Source organism: Lutra lutra, chromosome 17 (genome assembly GCF_902655055.1).
Source record: "Lutra lutra chromosome 17, mLutLut1.2, whole genome shotgun sequence".
In the NCBI taxonomy this organism is placed as follows: domain Eukaryota; kingdom Metazoa; phylum Chordata; class Mammalia; order Carnivora; family Mustelidae; genus Lutra; species Lutra lutra.
In genome coordinates, this window is record NC_062294.1 from 26,104,292 (window position 1) to 26,121,717 (window position 17,426).

Below are 17,426 nucleotides of genomic sequence, written 5' to 3' on the forward strand. Positions count from 1 at the left end.
GGAATGAAAAGGGGACAAAATTCCTGCCAGGCCTTGGCCCAGATAAGGGCCATGCATCCTCTCAGCTGCTTTTCTAGGGGAAAAAAGGCAAAAAAAGGCGGTAGCCTCTGGGAGTGTAAGTGGAATAGAGGAGCGGGAGCCTCTAACATCTGCTGTCCTTTACGGAGCAAACGGGCCTGAACACAGCTGGCCAGCCAGCTTGGCCTGGCCCATGGGGCATAGGTTCAAAGGACCCCAGGATTCCCCTGGCCCCTTTCGTACTTCCCAGCTGTGTTCTGGGGGCTGACGGTCAACACTACTGGTCTGGTGGGTCCCACCTGCTGTCAGCCAGGTCTAGCCTGGCCTCTTGGGGATTTTACTTCTCCAGCCCGCTTCTGGCGCAAAGGAGCGGTCTGTCCTGTCCTCCTCCGAGCTGGGAGAACAAGATGTCCCCCTTGAGGGGCCCGCACAGATCCCCAGCTGGGCCTGGGCCACCTCCCAGCCACACCCCTCCTCTCCCTGCTCTTGGGCTCCCGTTTGTTCCCCAGACCCCATCCTGTCCTCAGCTCCAGACCCCTTTGTGTTTGGAACCGGTGCTCCCAAGGGACGGGAGCACATGCACGTGGGCAGCTCCAAGGCCTACTCTGGTGTCCTTGAAGGGACACATGACCCAGGGCCTGCCGCACAGGCCTGGGATCCGGGTCCCTGCTGCAGCACAGGGTGCTGGGGGGAGGAGCTTACCGGCCTCCCCACCTTGCGTCACCCTGGCGTCCAGACCTGGAGGCTGGGGCTATGGGGGTGGGGGGTGGGCTTCCTGAGACCGAACCAAACTGAAGGCAGGCTCAGGCGAGGGCCGTTCCGGCCAGCCAGGAGGAAGGTCCTAGAAGGGTCTGATTTGGTTCAGCAGCTTTTGATGGCCAGCAGCACTTTGGAACCTGTGGAGGTTCCCACCGCGTCTGCCTTCAGATGTTTTCTGAGGCCCGGAAATAGAGGGCCACGATGGGACTCAGAGGGAAGGAATGGCACCATGCAGAGGAATAAACACAAAGAACAATTTCAATTTTCACAGGGAACCTGGCATCAAACTCAAGAGGACACGGTTGTCCCGGCGACGGTTTCCATGGAAACAGGAGCTATTTCAGAGCGCCAGCCTCACTGGAGGAAAGTGCTGATTCAGATGACAGCATCCCAGCTCCATCCTCCCTTCCCCCAGGCCTCACCCCTGCTCTGGTCCCAGCAGGGGAGCGGAGGCCTGTCTCCACTGAGCAGGGAGCAGGGAAAGCTGGGGTGAAGAGAGGGGGGGTTCCTGGAGGCTGTGAGAAGGGCAGTGACCCTCCTCTGGGACCAGGCTGGGCAAGGTCAGGGGCTGGCGGCTGGCAGTCCCCTGTCTGGGGAGGTGGAGCCAAGACCTACCTTCCAGTCTGTGTCCACGGCCAAGAGGAAGGTGTCGGAGTTCTCCTGAGGGAAGGCAAAGAGAGGGGCGGCACGTTAAGCCCTGCCTGGTCCAGGGGCTCCAGGGGCTCGGGCGGCTCAGCCTGGAGCAGACTCACTTGCTGTGTTCCCGGGTCCAGCTTAATGTTAACAAAGGCGACCCAGGGCTTGCCAGGCAGTGGGCAAGTTAAGTGTCTGGTGGATAAGCCTACAAGCAGCTACTCAGACCAACTTTACCTATTAATTGAAACTGTGGAGATGCCTATCTTACAGGTGGGAAGGGGGAGACTTAGAGAGGCTGACTCACCTGGCCAGAAAGTGGTGGGAACTCGAGCCAAATCCTTGCTGGGGGTTCCTCTGCCCTGCTGCCCCACCAAGGTCAGACCGCGGGGGCCTCACCGCAGAGGATGGCAGGGAAGGAGGGCAGAGAAAGGCAGGATGAACACACCCACATTAGGGATGGGGAAGCTGAGGCCCCGCAAGGGAGGAACTTGTGGCTTTTCCAAGCTACACAAAGGCTCTATCTGGGTCTGCGGCTCCTCCCACCTTTCCAGACCTGCCTGCTTTGTGCTCTCAAAGCACAGAGGTCCCCTGTTTTCAGGCTCACTGACACCATACAGTGGGAGTCGCTGGTGCCCATCCTTCCCGCTGGGCTGCAAGTCCCATGAGGGCAGGACCCCGTCCGGCTCTGCTCTCCCCACAAAGCCTGGGCCGGAATGGGCTCCCCAAACCCAGACAGAGCTGGATGCGAGTCTGCTTATGCAAATGAGGGGAATCAGCTTGGAAGCACCCACTGTTTGCAAGGCAACAGCCTTCGATGCGGAGTGGAAGAGGGGGCTAGAACCCCACGTGTGTGTCCTCTGTGGGTCTGGTCCAGTGAAGGAAACCTCATGGGGTTAAGAGGGGAGTGGCACATGTCCAGGAAAAGCAGAGACCCTGGCCCTCTGCCTTGCTTTCTGCTATGCCTGTCTAGAAACCTCGGCTGTGGCAAACGGGGCAGGCCACCTCGCTTCACAGCCTCCATGTCTGCGAGGATTAAAGAGAAGCGCGGTCACTCTGTCCTTTATACTCCTGCACTTGACCTTCCGTGCTGCACAAGCTCCAGGAGGCTCTACCCATGAATACATGGATAAATGAGACAGTCAGATCAGGACCAGGATGTTATCCAAGGAGGGCGAGACAAGGGCTGCTCTGCTAATGGACAAGACAGAAGACGACCCCAAATCATGGGAGTTAAAAGGAAAAGAATGAAAACCAGCAATTCAGATGTTTTACTCTCAACATAAGGATAAGTTCAACCTCTTGCTTTCTGGCAGTTAGGGTTGTGGGGGCAGTGAACAGAGTGAGTCGGCTGTAGAGGGTCTCCCACCCCAAGAGGAAAGCCAGATTTCCTGTGGCTGGGACTGTCGCATACACAGTGGCTGTCCTCTGGCCTCACCTCCCAGCTCCTCCAGGGCCTGGGGGTTCTGCCTGCGGGAAGGGTGAAGAGTGCGGAGGTGGCCAGGCCACTCCTGAACCTCTGAGGGAGGGGATGGCGGTCTCCGGGAAGGGGACGAGGCTGGTGCCTGATGAAGCCTCTCACTGGAAGGTCACGCCCGAGCCGGAGGGCAGGGAAGGAGATAGGTGAGATTTCTAGACTCAAGACCCTAAGAGCAGAGAGGAGGAAGCAGTTTTGTGAAAAACAGAATCAACACAAAGGATGAGGCAGATAATGGCGGGGCGTGCTGTGCGCTTCCAGCGGGCTGGGGGGTCCCCGGGAGATGGGAAGGCCTTGGAGGAGCAGGAGCCTACGGAGAAAGAGCAGGGATGATACGCGCCAACCCAGGGCCCCAGGAGGTCCTGGAAGGAGAGCAGGAACAATCTGAGGCAGACAGGTGGGCGAGAGGGCCCAGCTGGGAGGAGGCCCAGCAGCGGCTTGGGGGAGACGGAGGATGGGGATACGGCACGGCACGGGCAGAAGGAGCAACAAATTCCCCACGGAGCCCTGGACACGCCTGGCGTCCGGGTCTTCCAAGGCAGGCAAGCCTGGAATGGTGAGCTCGATGGTGGGTAAGGATGTGGGACTCTGCATTCCCCCCTGGATGCAAAGAGTTGGCACCCAGCAGACCACAAAGGTTTAAGAAGTGAGGGGACCGACACCTTCCTGTGCTGCAGCTAGGAGAGAGAACGGGGGGAACAGCTGGGAAAGAGAGGGCCAGAATGGCTCTGGAAGCCCAAGAGTGAGGTCACGAGAATCTGCAGTGGCCATGCTGGGAGCACACAGGTTCCTGGGGCGGCAGTGGGCGGGGGGGGGGGGGGGGGGGGGGGGGGGGGATTAGGGATGGGGCCGTTGATGCCGATGTGACCAGGACTAGGGTACGAGGTTTGTGCCAGGCCAAGGGAAGAGAGAAGCGGTGGGGGGCTCAGGGCTGAAACGCAGATCCTTTGGCAGGGAGGGCATGTCACGGTGGCAAACTCAGGTCCGGGTCCAGGAGGGATGAAGGGGGACACCAAATGCAGCAGATAGAAGGCAGAGCCAGGCTGCTGGTCAAAGGCTCCATGCTCACCAAGTCAGGGCGGGAGGGGCAGTAAGGACCGGGCCAGGCTGGCAGGGAAGGGGTGTGGGGACATCTCTTGGGGTGTCCTGCAGAGGTGGAGGGTGGGAGAGCCAGGGCGGGATCACGAGGCTAGGGTGCCCTCAGGTCTCTGTGCTGTCCACAGACACCTGGTACCTGCAGGCAGCGCCTCTGGGCAGCTGCTCCGGAACCCCCACGCCTCAGCTCTTGCGGCAGGGTGCAGGGGTCCCCAAGGGCACCATCTACCCACCTAGACTCGCAAGCAGGCTGGGCTCTGCTTGCCTCGAAATGGGGGGTGGTTGTGGGGGGGACTTTTTCAGGAAGTTCTGGGAAATTTCCTTCTTCTGAGACACATCACAATCTGCGATGACCCGACCCTCTTCACCGAGAGCCTTAGGTGTGCAAGGCTCTGCTAGGCCCTGGGGAGACCAGTAATAAAACGGACAGGATCCCTGTTAGGGGGTCAGTATTGGACCTGGAGTTGGAGAAGGCCTCTCTGAGGAGGGGGCATTTAACAGCCTGAATAAAGTGAGGACAAGTTTGGAGCAAGGTAGCCCAGGGGAAAGCAGCAGCTGGGGACAGGAGTGGCTGGTCCAAGGAAGAGTAGCGGGCCTCTTGGCAGGAGAGGAGGCTGGGGGTGGGGTGCAGACCTCCTCCTGGGCCTGGGAAGGACAGTGTTTGCAGCTCGAGCCAGGTGGCAGGCACTGGCCAGCTTTAAGCAGAAAGTGACATGATATATTTTAAAAGGCTGTAGAGTAAGGAGAGCACTGGGGAGGCTCCTGGCAGCCCCAAGACAGGAGATGGGGGGCCTTGGAACAGGCCAGAGAGACAGCTAGAAGGAAGGTGGCAGCTCACCAGCCACTCCCTGACCATTCCTGGGGCCCCCACATATTCAGGTCTTGTTCGTTAACCCAAGATTCTGTCTTGAAGTTAACGGGCGGGACTGCCAGCCTGGTGTGGCTGGGCCCCTGGAGACCCAGCCAGCCACTCTGTTCCAACACAAGGCACCCAGCGGTTCTGGCGCTCAGGTCCTGGCCGGAGGCTGTGAGAGGGCAGGGCAGAGATCAGTGTGCCGAGGTTTTGGGGACAGGGCTCCTGGCTTCCCCATCTGTAAACTGAGGGGTGAGCGGCACAACCAGCAGAGACCCGGGGTCCCCACGCTCAAGGATTCTCTGAGCAGTGGATGCACAGCTTTTCTTTGCAGGGAGGGAAAAGGAGGCTGCACCAGGCATCACCACAACAAGAAAATGTGGGGTACAAACAACTCTGGAGTCTAACACCCAGAGCGAGGGAGGGGACCCTTGGGAACAAAACAATCTCAAGTGCCTTAGTCCCACTGCTCCAGATGACACTGCTGGTCATAGCTGCCCTCGGTCCTCAGAAACTTGTGAGGAAGGACAGAGAAGTCCACAGAGGAGGAAAGGCCCTGCCACTGCCCAGCGGGTACCCTCTTGGGGCTCCATCGCCTTCCAGAACCAAGGGTTGAGCATGGCCTCCTTCCCAATAGCTCTGTGACCTTGGCCAAGTCAGTTAACTTTCTGTGCCTCAGTTTTCACATCACTGAAATGGGACTCACTCTCCTAAAAAGCCTCCCTGCCTCAAAGGCAGCAAAAGCCACAGCGCAGTGGCATGGGTCTCAGGGTGGCGGGAGGACTCCAGGCGCTCCCCAAGGAGGGTCCCTGGGCTCCAGGCCATCGGCAATACTGGAGGGAAGGCACGCGGTTTCCTTCTTGGCCACGAGGTGGCGCCCTCTACCCCAGGACCACAAAAGGCCACTCACCAGCTCGGCAGCGTCCTGGCCCCGGAGCAGTGGCTTTTCCTCGGGGAATCGCAGCTCCTGCAGCCCAGCCATGGTCACGTCGTGGAGCAGGAGCCCTAGGGAGGGAGGACGACGGTTGGGCCCTGCTGCTGAATCTCCCCGGTGTAGAGGAGGACAGCACAAGCGCCGTGCAGGGGCGCAGGGGACCACACCCACCACCTCATTTCTGGAACCTCCGGACCCCCTCCCTTCCCGGTCCCTAAGTGCAGCCTCAGCGCGGGGCAAGACCCGCCTGTTTAGCTCAGAGGCCGTCATTATATTATTTGCTCTTAAAAGTTAAAACACGCCTAGAAAGAAAGAATGAAGAAGAGAAAAATCACCACAGGATCATTCTTAAAACAATGTCAAGAAAAACTCTGCATTCATTGAGATGAAGAGGGATGGGTGTGGGGAAGCCGGAAGCAGGCACAGAAGCAGCAGAAGCCCCCTGTGGTTGGAAGTGGACAGTAGGGTCCTGGAGGGCACAGGGAGGAACACAATCGAGGGCTGCCTTGGAGCCTGGGAGGAAAAGCCTGGCTGGGGATGGCCCTGGGAGCATGGCAGGCAGAGCGTGCAGTGAGGTTGAAAGAGGGGGTGCTGAGCTAAATGTTCCAGCCACAGGGAGGGATGACGGCTCAACCTACAGCCCCCAGATACGAGCACCCGACCCCTAACGGCTGGGTGTCCCTGGGAGACCAAGGCTTCAGTCTGAACCTCAGGAAACGATTATGTGTGCACATGTGTGTGTGCATGCCTGGCTGGGCGTGGACATTTGGAGGAGCCCGTGGTGAGGGAGGAGGAGTCAGAGACAATCTGTGGAGCACCCCCCCCAGGATCACACCCCCCCCCACCTTCACACACACACACGCACGCACACCCGTGATCTTCGCTTGGATCTTATGAGGGCCCAGATTAGAATGCACTAGGAGAAAAACTAGCCAAGGAGGTGAACTGGAAATCTGTAAAATGATTAAAATTGACCAACAAATACACGAGAAAATAAAGCTCATGAGAAGTCAAAGAAATTAAAATTAAAACAAAAACAAGATACTTCTTTTTTTTTTTTTCTTTTTTGCCCATGGACTTGGCACAGTGTCGGCAGTGCTGGTAATGACGCACGGAAGCCAGCGCTTCTCACGTCCCACCTGTGGGTATAGAAACGGCTACCTCTTTCTGGAGGGCAGTTTTGCAGAATGAATTAAAGTGATTTAAAAGGTTCATGGTCTGGGACTCAGCAGTCCTCTCCTGGGAAGGTATTTCCTAGGGAAACCGGACAGGGTACCTCGTGATTTATCTGTAAAAGTGCTCACCTCAGTGCTTTCTTGAGTAATAATAATAAACTAGAAAAAGCTAAATGTCCATGAAGAAGGCACCAGACAAACCGTGGGTCAATCACTTGTCAATGATGGTGTAATAACATGGGGGAAATTACTGTATTCTAATAAATGGAAGAAGAAGTTATAAAATACAAGATCATTGAGATTCCAAAACAGGACCGCCCCGCAGACAAGCCTGGAAGGATGCACATCGTAAAGTTTATGGGCATCCTTCCTGGGTGGAGGACTGAAAACAGGGGTCCACAATCTGAAATCTAGAAAAACCAGCAATTTTTAGAGACGACATGAGGAGCACCGTCAGTTCCTTCTTGCAAGCATTTCACGGCTCACGAAGTGCATCCTTGTGTTATTTAACTTCACCCTTCAGGAAAGTGAGATAAGGAAACCACGAGGTTCCACGGCATGCCCAGATGGGGCCAGGCCTGGAAATGGGGTCTTTGGATTCCTACGTGGGTCTGGAGCTCATTCCTTAGGGCCACAGCCCCCTGACCAGGAAGGATGGATTCCTCGCCATCCTCCCGTTTGTTTGTCCTGCTTCAATTCTGTTTTCATCTTCTCAAGGGGGAAGCCCTTGGACCTTCCCTTCTGCCCCGAAAGGCTGACAGTCCCACCAGCTGGTTGGTCAGAAGGTGCGCCCCAGCCTGCCCCTGCCTGTCCCTTCTCCCTGCAGAAGGCCCAGTGACCGCAGAGTTGGCGTGGTGAGTGCCGGGGACTCAAGGGCACAGGGCCTCACTCAGATGGAACCGATTTCTGTGACACCAGCTTCTGTGACACCAGCGTGCAGCTCCAGACTTTCCCTGGGCTTTCCTCCCTCCTGTTAGAAGCAGGAAGCATCAGTATTAGGAAGCTAATGCCTCGAGATTACACGGGAGTCCCCACCAGAGCCTAGTTTGGGGTTCAAATAGGCTGAGGTTGAGCTGGGAGCTGCCGGGTCACCCAGGCCTCACAGACATAATGGAGAGCTGCAGAGAGCTCTTGGGAAAGCCCCGTCCCCAGCACAGGGAGGTCCCTGCCCGCTCAGGCCCCCAGGTCCCCCACCTCCGGTGGTGCACTCTCTTCCCAGTGGTTTCCGGGGAAACCAGCTAACACAGGGCAGATGGGCTGTATTTTTAGAAAGGCATCCTCTCCCCTCCCCCCTTTCTCTCCCATCCTTTCTGATGCGTGCACACTCATCCATCCACGGCAGAGGGGGGAGGGGGGACGGGAGCTGAAAGAAAGGCCCCCTCCTTGGAAAACTCTTCCCCCATTAGGACTTTTTTTAGCTGCCAGTTTCCGGGAATAACTACCTCGACTGAACGCCCTGGCAGCACTGGGGTGTCCCTCCCCTCACCCAGGCCGGTTACGAAACCCTCCTCCCCAAGGATGGAGCTATTCAGAGGACTGAGAGTGGGCAGCACAGGGACAGATGGCCCAGGATCGAGGGGGCGGTGGGGAAGGGGGCTGGAGAGAAACCTGATAATCCAGGGAGCTGGGAACCGGCAGCCCCGGGAAAGCACAGGCAGCCCAGGGCCCAGCAGGTGGTGATGTGGGGCTGCAGACCAGAGACGTTCCGACTGGGCTGGCATAGAGGCTTCTTCCCCGGGAAAGTTATGGTTTAAAAAATAAAAAAGAAAAGCACCTAGATGCTAAGTTAAAGGAAAATGTAATTCCTTATGAAATCAACACATTGTACACCTCAAATGTACATAATGTTAAATAGCAATTCTATCTCAGTTAAGCTGGGGATAGGAGAGAGATTCCTACCAACCTCCTGCAGAGGAAGGGGGGTGAGGGTGGTGCACGGAGCTGGGGGTGCAGGTGGGGGGATGACCCCAGGGGTCTGGGAAGCAACAGTGATGGTTCTTCTCACCCCCGCCCTTTTTTCTCCCCTCTGATCCCCATTCCCTAAAGTCAACCCAGCGTGTTCGATCCGAACAAGCCTGGGACCATTCTAGCCACCCGCCCCCGCCCCCACCGCTTTCGTGCTCTCTCCGTGTTGAGGCCTGGAGTCATCGGAACACTGGCCGATATTTCTCCACTCACTGCCTAGCTTTATTTTGGGCAAATCACAGAAAGGATGCTTATCTGCAAAGTGGGAACCCGAGCGTTCCGGGTTCCTCTGCCTGCCTCAGAGGTGCGTCAGAGACGACAGACAGAAAATGCTTTTTCAAAGGAAGATTTTGGTACCCATTTGGATGAGACAAAAAGAATTGAGAATAGGGCACTGGGGGCTTCCTTTACTTCCTCTGCACACTGAAGGCAAGCCTGGAGCTCTTTTCCTGCTGTCTTCGGCTGGAGGAGGGATCCCTGCCTATTGGCAGGGAGCCTACACTAATGTTCGCTATAAAGGGAAATGGCCCCTTTGCGTGACAGAGACCTGTCGGCACAGAGGAGATCAGGAAGTGGTGACAGGGGCTCCTGGGCAGCGCGAATGGGGGTGATTCTTTAAGAGGAGTTGCACTTCTTTTAAATTACTTTTGGTTCCTGGTGTGTGCTTCTTTAAATGTGATTCTATGCTGAGGCTTGGGCCCTATAAACCCTCAGATGAGTTAGGGTTAAAAATATAAGTGATTGGGGGTGCGCTCCTGGGTGGCTCAGCCGGTTAAGTGCCTGATTCTTAATCTCGGCTCAGGTCATGATCTCAGGGTGGTAAGGCTGAGCCCCGGCTTGGGCATGGAGTCTGCTAAAGATTCTCTCTCGTTCTCTGTCCTTCCCACCTCTCATAAATAAAAAAATAAAAAATATATATATATGTAAGTGACTACTATGGTCATTCCTGAAACTATTCAATGTGTCCATTAAAGTGATCAGTGGTAGCTACATCAACTAATAAAGCAATTTCTGAATGGAAACACTGCTCAGACAGTGGAAAGGCATGTCTGGAAATATACTGTGGGGAGCTTTGTTGTCTCAGCAACTGGAGACCCCTACAAGTATTTAGTGTCCCGGAGCCAGACAGGAGAAGGGTGCCATGCGGGTACAGTGCTGCGCAATGAAGAATCGCTCGCCACTCCAGAAAACCCCTCGCTGTCCCACTGAGCCACACAGGAGCTGAAGCCGCAGAACGGCAAGACAGAGAACGAAGTCAGCATAGGCAGGAGAAGCCCTCCAGGTGAGCCAGACCTTGTGGTGCAGGAAGAAACTGGACTGAAAGAGAAGGCGCAGGAGTGTGCAATGGTTTGTATTCTTTCAGCTCTAAGAGTGAGGGGGCCTCTGGCAGGTCATGGTCAAGGTCACAGTCCAAGGTGCCCTGTGGATACTGCATTCCTGAAAGTCCTGGTTATAAGATCCCATTATTATGGGAAAAGTCACAAGCAAATGAAATAAGTCACAACCAGGAGCAGAGTCCGAGGGGGCCTGGCCAGCTCCACCGCGGGGAAGGGATCTGGGCCATGGACAATGACATTGCAGAGGGTGCGCTTGTGACTCATGTCCAAGCCTGTGCACCCAAAAGCCTTTCTTCCACTCTCCCCAGGCCAGCAAAGTAGTTTGAAAAGAATTCCCAGAAACCGGGGGACAAGAAATTTCTGGGGGGACCCCAGAAAATGAGGAATTCTTCTTCCAAATGCACTATCTAGGGAATTTGGAACCATACCTGTAGCTGGCCCCTTCCAGCCCTCTCCCTGTCCCCATCCTGACCTCAAAAGGCTGAGACAGCACCAGGGATCCTTCAGCATCCCTGTTCCACAGATGAGAAAAAAGGAAGGTGCAAGGCGGGAGTGACAGGTGTAGGTCCCTTGTGGCAGATCCAGGAACGGAACCCAGAGCCTGTGCTCTTGAACCCACACTCCATGTACCTTCTGCCTGCCTCGGGAGATGCCTGACAGCAGGATACAGGGGATAGCACTTATTGCTGGCCCAGCCTTCTAGATCTTCTCTCTGGCCATGGTCCCTTGATTCATACCAGTCTGATCTAGGCCAACTCTGTTTTCCCCTTGATTTGGGCCTATGAATTCCCATTGCCCCATAACCGCAGCCACCCTAACAACACACACCCTCATCCTTCCAGCACATTCCACTGGGCTTAAGGAAGCCATATGTGGATACTGACACTCACAACTAAGGCCCCCAGCTGACTCAGTGAGCACATTGCTACCCACAGGAAGCATGTGCCTTTGCTTGTGCTGTTCTCTCCAGCTGGAAGGCCTTTCCCCATCACATTCCCTACGTGACCCCCAAACCAATCATGAATCTTTTCTGAGGGCACCTGATATGTTTTTGTTGAATGAGGTGAATGACTGATTCTTCACTTTAGACTCCAAAGTATCGGAAGACGGAGAGCATTCAGCGTGGGTGAGGGTGTGGGAAACAGCACAGGGTTTTATAGACTCTGAGGTCAGATTTATATACTCTTGGTTGCACTGCAGTGGGCTCAACTTTATTTGGAGCGGAACTTGGTAGTTTATAAAAAGTGCAAATATCTGTCAACTCTGCAAGTCTGTCTTTAGGTATTTATCCTAATCACAGGATACACTGTGAGGCAGGGTGTGCAAGGATGCATTGTTTGGAACAGGAAAAAATAGGTGGAAACAACCCAAATGACTGTCAGGAGAATGGGACATCTACACCCCGAGCATCATAAGCTATTTAAAATATGTGGTATTTCTGTATTTCCGCTGAAATGGGGAAAGCATTCTAAAATACGCAGTCAAGATAAAAAGGGATATCACAGAATATTAAATATAAACAAACCCATTTAAGCAAAACATATGTGCACCACAATACCTATATTTGCAAATTAAAAAAAGAAAAAAAGGCAGGGGTGCCTGGTGGCTCAGTCGGTTAAGCATCAGCCTTCATTCAGCTCTAGTCATGATCCCAGGGTCCGGGCTCACATCGGGCTCCCTGCTCAGTGGAGAGTCTGCTTCTCCTTCTCCCTCTGCCCCTCCTCCCTGCCTGTGCTTCTTTCTCTCTCCTTCAAATAAACAAATAAGATCTTTTTTTTTTTTAAGGTTTTATTTATTTGACAGAGCGAGTGAGAGAGATCACAAGTAGGCAGAGAGAGAAGGGGAAGCAGTCTCCCTGCTGAGCCATAGTCTCCCTATGGAGCTATAAGATCAACAAATAAGATCTTAAAAAAAAAAAGTCCTCACCTGAGTCAGGGGAGCTTTAAGAGTGCTTATCTCTAGGGAAGGATATGGTTTGGAAGGTAGAGCAGGAGATTTTTACTCCACACAGCAGATGTGATCAAATCTAAGATATCACTGATTCTAACTCACACTAACATTTTATGTATCAACAGAAGAGAAAAAAACCTTGCCAGTTCAGACATAACCCATCCCCCACTTTAAACATTTTATCCTGAAAGAATTTTTTTTCTTTTTTTTTTTTTAAAGATTTTATTTATTTATTTGAGAGAGAGACAGTGAGAGAGAGCATGAGCTAGGAGAAGGTCAGAGAGAGAAGCAGACTCCCCGTGGAGCTGGGAGCCCGATGCGGGACTCGATCCCGGGACTCCAGGATCATGACCTGAGCCGAAGGCAGTCGTCCAACCAACTGAGCCACCCAGGCGTCCCAATCCTGAAAGAATTTCAACTTTCTAGAGAAAGTGAAGAAAAAACAAAGCACAGAAATCGCCCACACCCCCGTCACCCAGCTTCCCCTAATGTCATCGTGCTACAAGACTATAACACAACTAGGAGAAACTAGAGAGGGCAGGAAACGAAACACTGCCACGATGTTGTGAAGTCGTCTACAGACCTTGCATCAATTTCAACAGTTTTCCCAATTATGTCCCAATCCACGATCCACGTTGCTGATAGTTCTTGTGGACTCAGTTGTTCCATCTGTCTCTGTCTTTCATGATGCTGACACTTGTGATGAACACGGACTGGTTACCTCTGCAGGACGCCCCTCAGTTCAGGCCTGCCTGTCGTTTCCTGAGGCTCAGGCCGAGGTTACGCATTTTTGGGAAGAACAGAACAGAACAGACACCATGTGCCCTTCTCCTCATAGTCCACTAGTAAGTAGGTGATGTCAGTCTGTTTTACTGCTGGGGATGCTGACCTTGACCCCTTGATTCAGGTCGTGTCTGCAGGTTTCTCTGAAGTTACTACTTTCTCTCTGTAATTAGTATCTTGTGAGAGGACACTTTCAGATTAGGCAACCTCCTATTTCCCATCACCGTTTCCCCCACTAATCGTAGCAGCTATGGACACCTCTTGCCTACAGTTATTAGTCATGTTTTCTTAGGATACTTTTCTGTTTCGAGCATCCCTTCTCCATTTATTAATTGGAGTCCTCCTGTGAGAAAGAGCTCTCCTTCCTCTTCCATTTACTTCTTCATTCAATGACTCGTTTACATGGGTATGGACTCGGGGATAGTTATTCTATGGAGTGGGTTGTAATCCATTGCTATCATTTTTTCATTGTTTAAACTATGTCAGATTGGGCCATTGCGAGGCGCGGGGCGGGGGGTTTCCTTCATGTTGACTTCTCCAAATGTTGGCTTCTCCAAGTTGGGTTCTTTAACTCACACCCATTACTTTCTGAGTAGCTTCTATTTTCTAGCCCCTTATGATGTTCAAAACTCACTTCGTATTTTCTTTGCCTGAATCCTGGAATCGACCGCTTCTCCAGGGAGCCCAGTCTCCTTGCATTGCAGGGTGCTGTTTAGAAACCAAGATTTAAGCACTAGGGATGCTCACCGCCACTGGGGTGCCATTGTTATAGGTGGTCTCAACAGGCAGAGTTAGGATATGTATGTCAGTACATTAACACACACACACTTCTGTATCTATCCGAGTGTGTGTGCACAAATCTGAAATTTATACTGATACCTTCAATTCCTAATTCAACACCAGTTTTTTTTAAAGAAATTTTTAATTTTAATTTTTTTTAAAGTAGGCTCCACACCCAACATGGGGTTTGAACTCATGACCCTGAGATTAAGAGCGGCATGCTCAAAAAAAAAAAAATAATTTTTTTCCAATTTCCCCCCTTTTTGTAATTTTTTTCTGTCATGGTAAGAAGTCTGGCCCTCATCCTCCATAATATTTTTGCTTATTTGTTTACTCCTAGGATACATACAAAGTAATTATATATTTTTTTTAAGATGTAATTTATTTCAGACAGGGAGAGAGCAAGAGAGAGCATGAGTGGTGGGGAGGGGAGGATGGAGAAACAGAGTCCCCCTGAGCAGGAAGCCCAGTGCAGGGCTCCATCCCAGGACCCCGGCCGGGATCATGACCTGAGCTGAAGGCAGATGCTTAACCAACAGAGCCACCCAGGCGTCCTCACAAAGTAATTTTAGAAGTGCTGCTCATATAATGAGTTCTTATTACTCAGAACTCTTTGTACGTACTTTATCTAGTTTTTTTGTCCTTTAATCTTTTAGACTCATACCCAGATTTTTAAACTTTTTGTTTCCTTGTTTGAGAAGGGGAGAAAGGTGGGGAGAAGCAGAGGGAGAGGGAGAGAGAGAATCTGAAGCAGGCTCCATGGAGCCTGACGCCAGCCTTGATCTCAGGACCTCAAGTCACAACCTGAGCCAAAATCAAGAGTCAGACGCTCAACAGACTGAGTCACCCAGGTGCCCCAGACCCAGATTTTTAAAAGCATCTATCACTCTTGTAAATTAAAAAGGAACGTACACATGAAATAAGTTCTTTAAGGTCTTCCTAAAACCTCCCTACATTCAGGGTCCGCGATGCCCCTGAGTCACTCTGTCTCGAAGTTGTTGCAGCTGTGTGCTGTTCCACGCAGTCCCCGCTCCTCTGACGTCAGCATTTGACATCAGGGCTTCCCTATCATCTCCAGGATTTTCCTCCCACTGAGAACTCAGAAGTGCGGGAGGCAGCAAGGACAGCTGCTGAGCCTGCCTCACTGACACAGACTGCATTTTAGATGTTCAAGTACGGAAAAGATACGCGTCTCGGAGTTGACATAACAGAACTCTTTCATAAAAGTTCCTTCTGCTGAGGCTCGGCAAGGGTGTGGAAGCTCTGTTTCGGTGCACATCACCGAATAGGGATAAAGCACAGGCATACTAAACCTCCAACCCCAGACTTGGACCAAGGAGAGATGGAACTAGAATCCCAGTAACACATTCCATGTGGGCAGCTGCTGTAGGGAACCAATAAGAGAGTCCCACCGTGGCAGAGATTAATTGTCCACCAATATCAGCTCTCCCCGTCTTCCTTAAGAATAGATCCCTATACTTTCTTTTTTTTTAAACTTGGGATTCATTCACTATTTGTTCATTCATTCGTTCATTTAATTATAGTATGCTCTACACCCATCCTGGGGCTTGAACTCACGACCCTGACATCAAGAGCTGCATGCTCTACTGACTGAGCCGGGTCGGGAGCCCCTACATCCCTACATTTCAGATGGGCAGGTGGATCACAGGAATAAAACTTATGACCCCATGACAACATTCTGCCAAAGAGATGTAAATGGAAACATGTGATTTAAAGGGAGGAGACATGCCATTCTTCAGTCCACCCTCCTTCCTGCTGACTGGAATATAGATGTGATGGTGGGAGCTTCAGCAGCTGTTTTGGACCCTGGAGCAGGATACTAAGGAGTCTGGGTACCTGAGAGTCATGAAGCCATCATTCTGGATGGCCTATCTTCAGATGCTGTTTATAAAATAAATACACTTTTATCTTGTCAATCTATCATTATCTTGGGTTTTCTGTCCCATTCTATTCAAACTATCTAAACATGGGACATTTTTCTTGGAGGCCCACTCTAACATGCTGAAGGAGCAGGAAGCAAAGGGAAAGGAAAGGGCTTGCCCAAAGGAAATCAGGGGGATGCTAGAGCTCAGCCAGAACTTGAGCTTCCCCTTTCCTGTGGGCAGCATAATCCATGAAGCAGTCCTCTCCGTTGCTCTTCAGTAAGTGAGCCAGCCCCTTCTCCCTCACCCCTCATAGGCTCACAGTAGCTATGCTGATATGGGTAACCATGACCTACCTTAATTAGCTGAAAAGCCCAGTTTGGCTTTTTTTTTTTTTTTTTTTTTTTTGGGCCACAGATTCTCAAGCTGATTTAACACCAGTGCTTGAATTCAGCTGGGTATCTGTCTCATTTGGCAAGTTTCCCAGAAACCAAGATATACTGGTCCTGGATCTTTGTGCAAGATTCAAAGAGGTAAGCTAAGGCAACAAGCCTCGTCCAGCTCAGGGGGCTGCAATATGGTCTGAATTAAAGAGAGAGTAAGAAGCTTTCTTCCTGGGCATTTTCCCACAGGAAGCCCCGATCCCCCCACAATGCCGTCATCATTAGTGTTTCCAGGAACAGCATTCCCCTAGCAGAGAAGGGCTCACTCCACGCAACTCCCAGCATCTTTCCACTTCAGACATAATGTTTCCAGAAGGGGCCTTGTCGGACTCACTCAGCACCCAGGTCCCTTCTTCTCGTCATGGCCCCTGGTTTCTCTTTGGGAGACATCCCCCCTGCTCTATTCTCAACCCATGGGCTTCAGGTGCGGAGAACCACAGCTCCAGACACGACCACGTGGCTCAGACCTAAGTCCTTCTTGCATTTATTTATTCACCAGATACTGACTGAGCACCTACTGTGTGGTGGGCACCGTTCTAGGCACTGGAGACCATTACAGACAAGACATCCTATGGGGAACTTTCTACTGGAACTTTCTAGTGGAAGCGGCAATGAACATGTCTGAGTAAATGAATACAGTGTCAGATGCGCCAAGTTATCCGAGGAAGCGGTGTGAGAGAAGGGACCAGACGGCGGGGCTAGGGGGCTGAACGGTGCACGCAGGTAAGGGAGCGGGCCCTGCGGACGTGGAGAAGCCCTCAGGGCAGAGAGAAGGGCAGAGGCTTGAGGCAACCGTTTGCCTGACACGTGCAGATACATGCGAGGAAGCCGGCATGGCTGGAGGGGCGGTGGCAGGGAAGGACCTGGGGACAGAGCAGTAAGGGCAGGAGCATCAGACCATATTGTGCCTTGAATGTTGTTGGAAGAACTCTGGCTTCTCTGAGTGAGGGGCCCTGGAGCGTTCTGGCACTTTAAAGACTCCTTCCACCTGCTCTGTGTGGAGCAGACATGGGGGTGGGAACACGGAGACCAGCTGCAAAGATCCAGAAGAGACTCGAAAGTGACAGTGGAGGTGGAGAAGTCCTCCGATTCTGAGTGCGTCCTCAAGGCAGGGCCGGTGAGAGCTGTGGGCCATTGGACGTGGGGCATAAGGAAGGGATAAGAGTCAACAGTGACTTGGGTTTTGCTCTGAGCTATTGGAGGAAGACAGCTGGGAACAAGAGGCTGGGGGACAGCTTGGGGACAGGTGTAATCTTGAGTGGATACAGCTGCACCTGTCTGGTCTGGGCTGCTGACATCACCACAGAGCTGGGGCCCAAACTCATGAGACCGGATGGGGCC

The 17,426-nt window shown here is 52.6% G+C and overlaps 1 protein-coding gene across 4 annotated transcripts in view; it reads right to left on the reverse strand.

The window, feature by feature from the left end:
• Positions 1-17,426, reverse strand: part of NDRG4 (NDRG family member 4) — a 40,776-nt gene that overhangs the window by 15,583 nt on the left and 7,767 nt on the right. For 3 of the 4 annotated variants that reach the window (XM_047711361.1, XM_047711358.1, XM_047711356.1), the window contains exons 2-3: positions 5,746-5,840; positions 1,393-1,437 (exon numbers count right to left, since the gene is read on the reverse strand). In XM_047711361.1, coding sequence (XP_047567317.1) covers positions 1,393-1,437; positions 5,746-5,817 — 117 coding nt within the window. In that variant the 5' untranslated portion in view covers positions 5,818-5,840. Of the gene's footprint in view, positions 1-1,392; positions 1,438-5,745; positions 5,841-12,779; positions 12,885-17,426 lie in introns of those variants that run through there. The other variant, XM_047711357.1, reaches the window with a different exon arrangement.